Raw genomic sequence first — 1,459 nt, forward strand, 5'->3', positions numbered from 1 at the left:
GAGTGTGTCCCACCCCCCCACTCACCCTCTGCCCAGCCTCCGGATCCGCCCGGAATTCCAGGGAGCCGTTGAAGCTTCCGGAGTCTCCGTCTGTGGGGACGGGATGGGTGAGCCCCTGGGAGGATGGGGGGGTCCTGGGGGGGTCCCCAAATCCCCCCATCCTCCCAGACCCCCCCCCCTCTTACTGCTGGCGCCGGGGCTGGGGCAGCTCTCGCCCTCGGGGGGGTTGTTCTGGTTCGGATCCCGATCCCGATCCCGATCCCGGGCGCATCCCATGAAAATCTCCTTCAGGCTCTCCACTGTGGGGGAGGGGCAGCGTGAGACCCCCCCCATCCCATCCCAGAGACTCCTGGGGCATCCCAGAGCATGCATCCCATCCCGGATCATCCATCCCATCCCATCCCATCCCATCCCATCCCATCCTGGATCATCCATCCCATCCCAGATCATCCCATCCTGGATCATCCATCCCACCCCATCCCATCCCATCTCATCCCGGATCATCCATCCCATCCCACCCCATTCCAGAGCATGCATCCCATCCCGCATCATCCATCCCATCCCATCCCATCCCATCCTGGATCATCCATCCCATCCCATCCCATCCCATCCCGGATCATCCATCCCATCCCATCCTGGATCATCCATCCCACCCCATCCTATCCCATCCCATCCCGGATCATCCATCCCATCCCATCCCATCCCATATCATCCATCCCATCCCAGATCATCCCATCCTGGATCATCCATCCCATCCCATCCCATCCCGGATCATCCATCCCATCCCATCCCATCCCATCCCATCCCACCCCATCCCATCCCTGTTCTCTCCATCCCACCCCATCCCATCCCATCCCATCCCATCCCATCCCATCCCATCCCATCCCATACCCTCCCGGATCGCGTCCTCCAGGAGGGCGTCCCCTCGGGGTCCCCGGGCGGGGTCTCCCGGGAATGGGGTCCCTCTCGGGGCGGGATTGGGGTCGGAGCAGCCCGTTCCCAGGGCCAGCATGTCCGCGAAGATCCCGACCTTCTCCTCCTGCAGCGCCGCAGCCTGACGGTCCAGCTGCTCCCGGCGCTCTGGGAACGGGAGCGGGGTCAGCGGGAATGGGAACGGGGGGCTGTGGGGTCAGGGGGGTGGGCAGGGATTGGGGGGATGAGCAGGGATTGGGGGGATGAGGAGGGATTGGGGGGTCAGTGGGATCTGGGGGTGAGCAGGGATTGGGGAGCTGTGGGATCAGGGAGTGGGCAGGGATTGAGGGGATGAGCAGGGATTGGGAGGAGGAGCAGGGATTGGGGGGATGAGCAGGGATTTGGGGTGAGCAGGGATTGGGGAGCTGTGGGATCAGGGAGTGGGCAGGGATTGGGAGGAGGAGCAGGGATTTGGGGTGAGCAGGGATTGGGGGGTCAGTGGGATCAGGGGATCAGAGGGATTGGGGGTCAGAGGGATTGGGGGGTC

The 1,459-nt window shown here is 64.2% G+C and overlaps 1 protein-coding gene across 1 annotated transcript; it reads right to left on the reverse strand.

Moving 5' to 3' along the window:
- Positions 1 to 13: 13 nt before the first annotated feature.
- LOC113942040 (rho guanine nucleotide exchange factor 2-like) lies at positions 14 to 1,076 on the reverse strand (the record flags this gene model as incomplete). Its single annotated transcript, XM_027633181.1, has 3 exons — positions 892 to 1,076; positions 186 to 299; positions 14 to 90 (listed from the first exon to the last, which is right to left on the reverse strand). Coding segments are annotated over exons 1-3 (312 nt in total), but the record flags the coding sequence as incomplete, so codon positions are not given.
- Between the last annotated feature and the right edge of the window lie 383 nt (positions 1,077 to 1,459).

The sequence above is a fragment of the Corapipo altera genome, unplaced genomic scaffold (assembly GCF_003945725.1).
Source record: "Corapipo altera isolate COAL_440 unplaced genomic scaffold, ASM394572v1 60280, whole genome shotgun sequence".
Lineage (NCBI taxonomy): Eukaryota > Metazoa > Chordata > Aves > Passeriformes > Pipridae > Corapipo > Corapipo altera.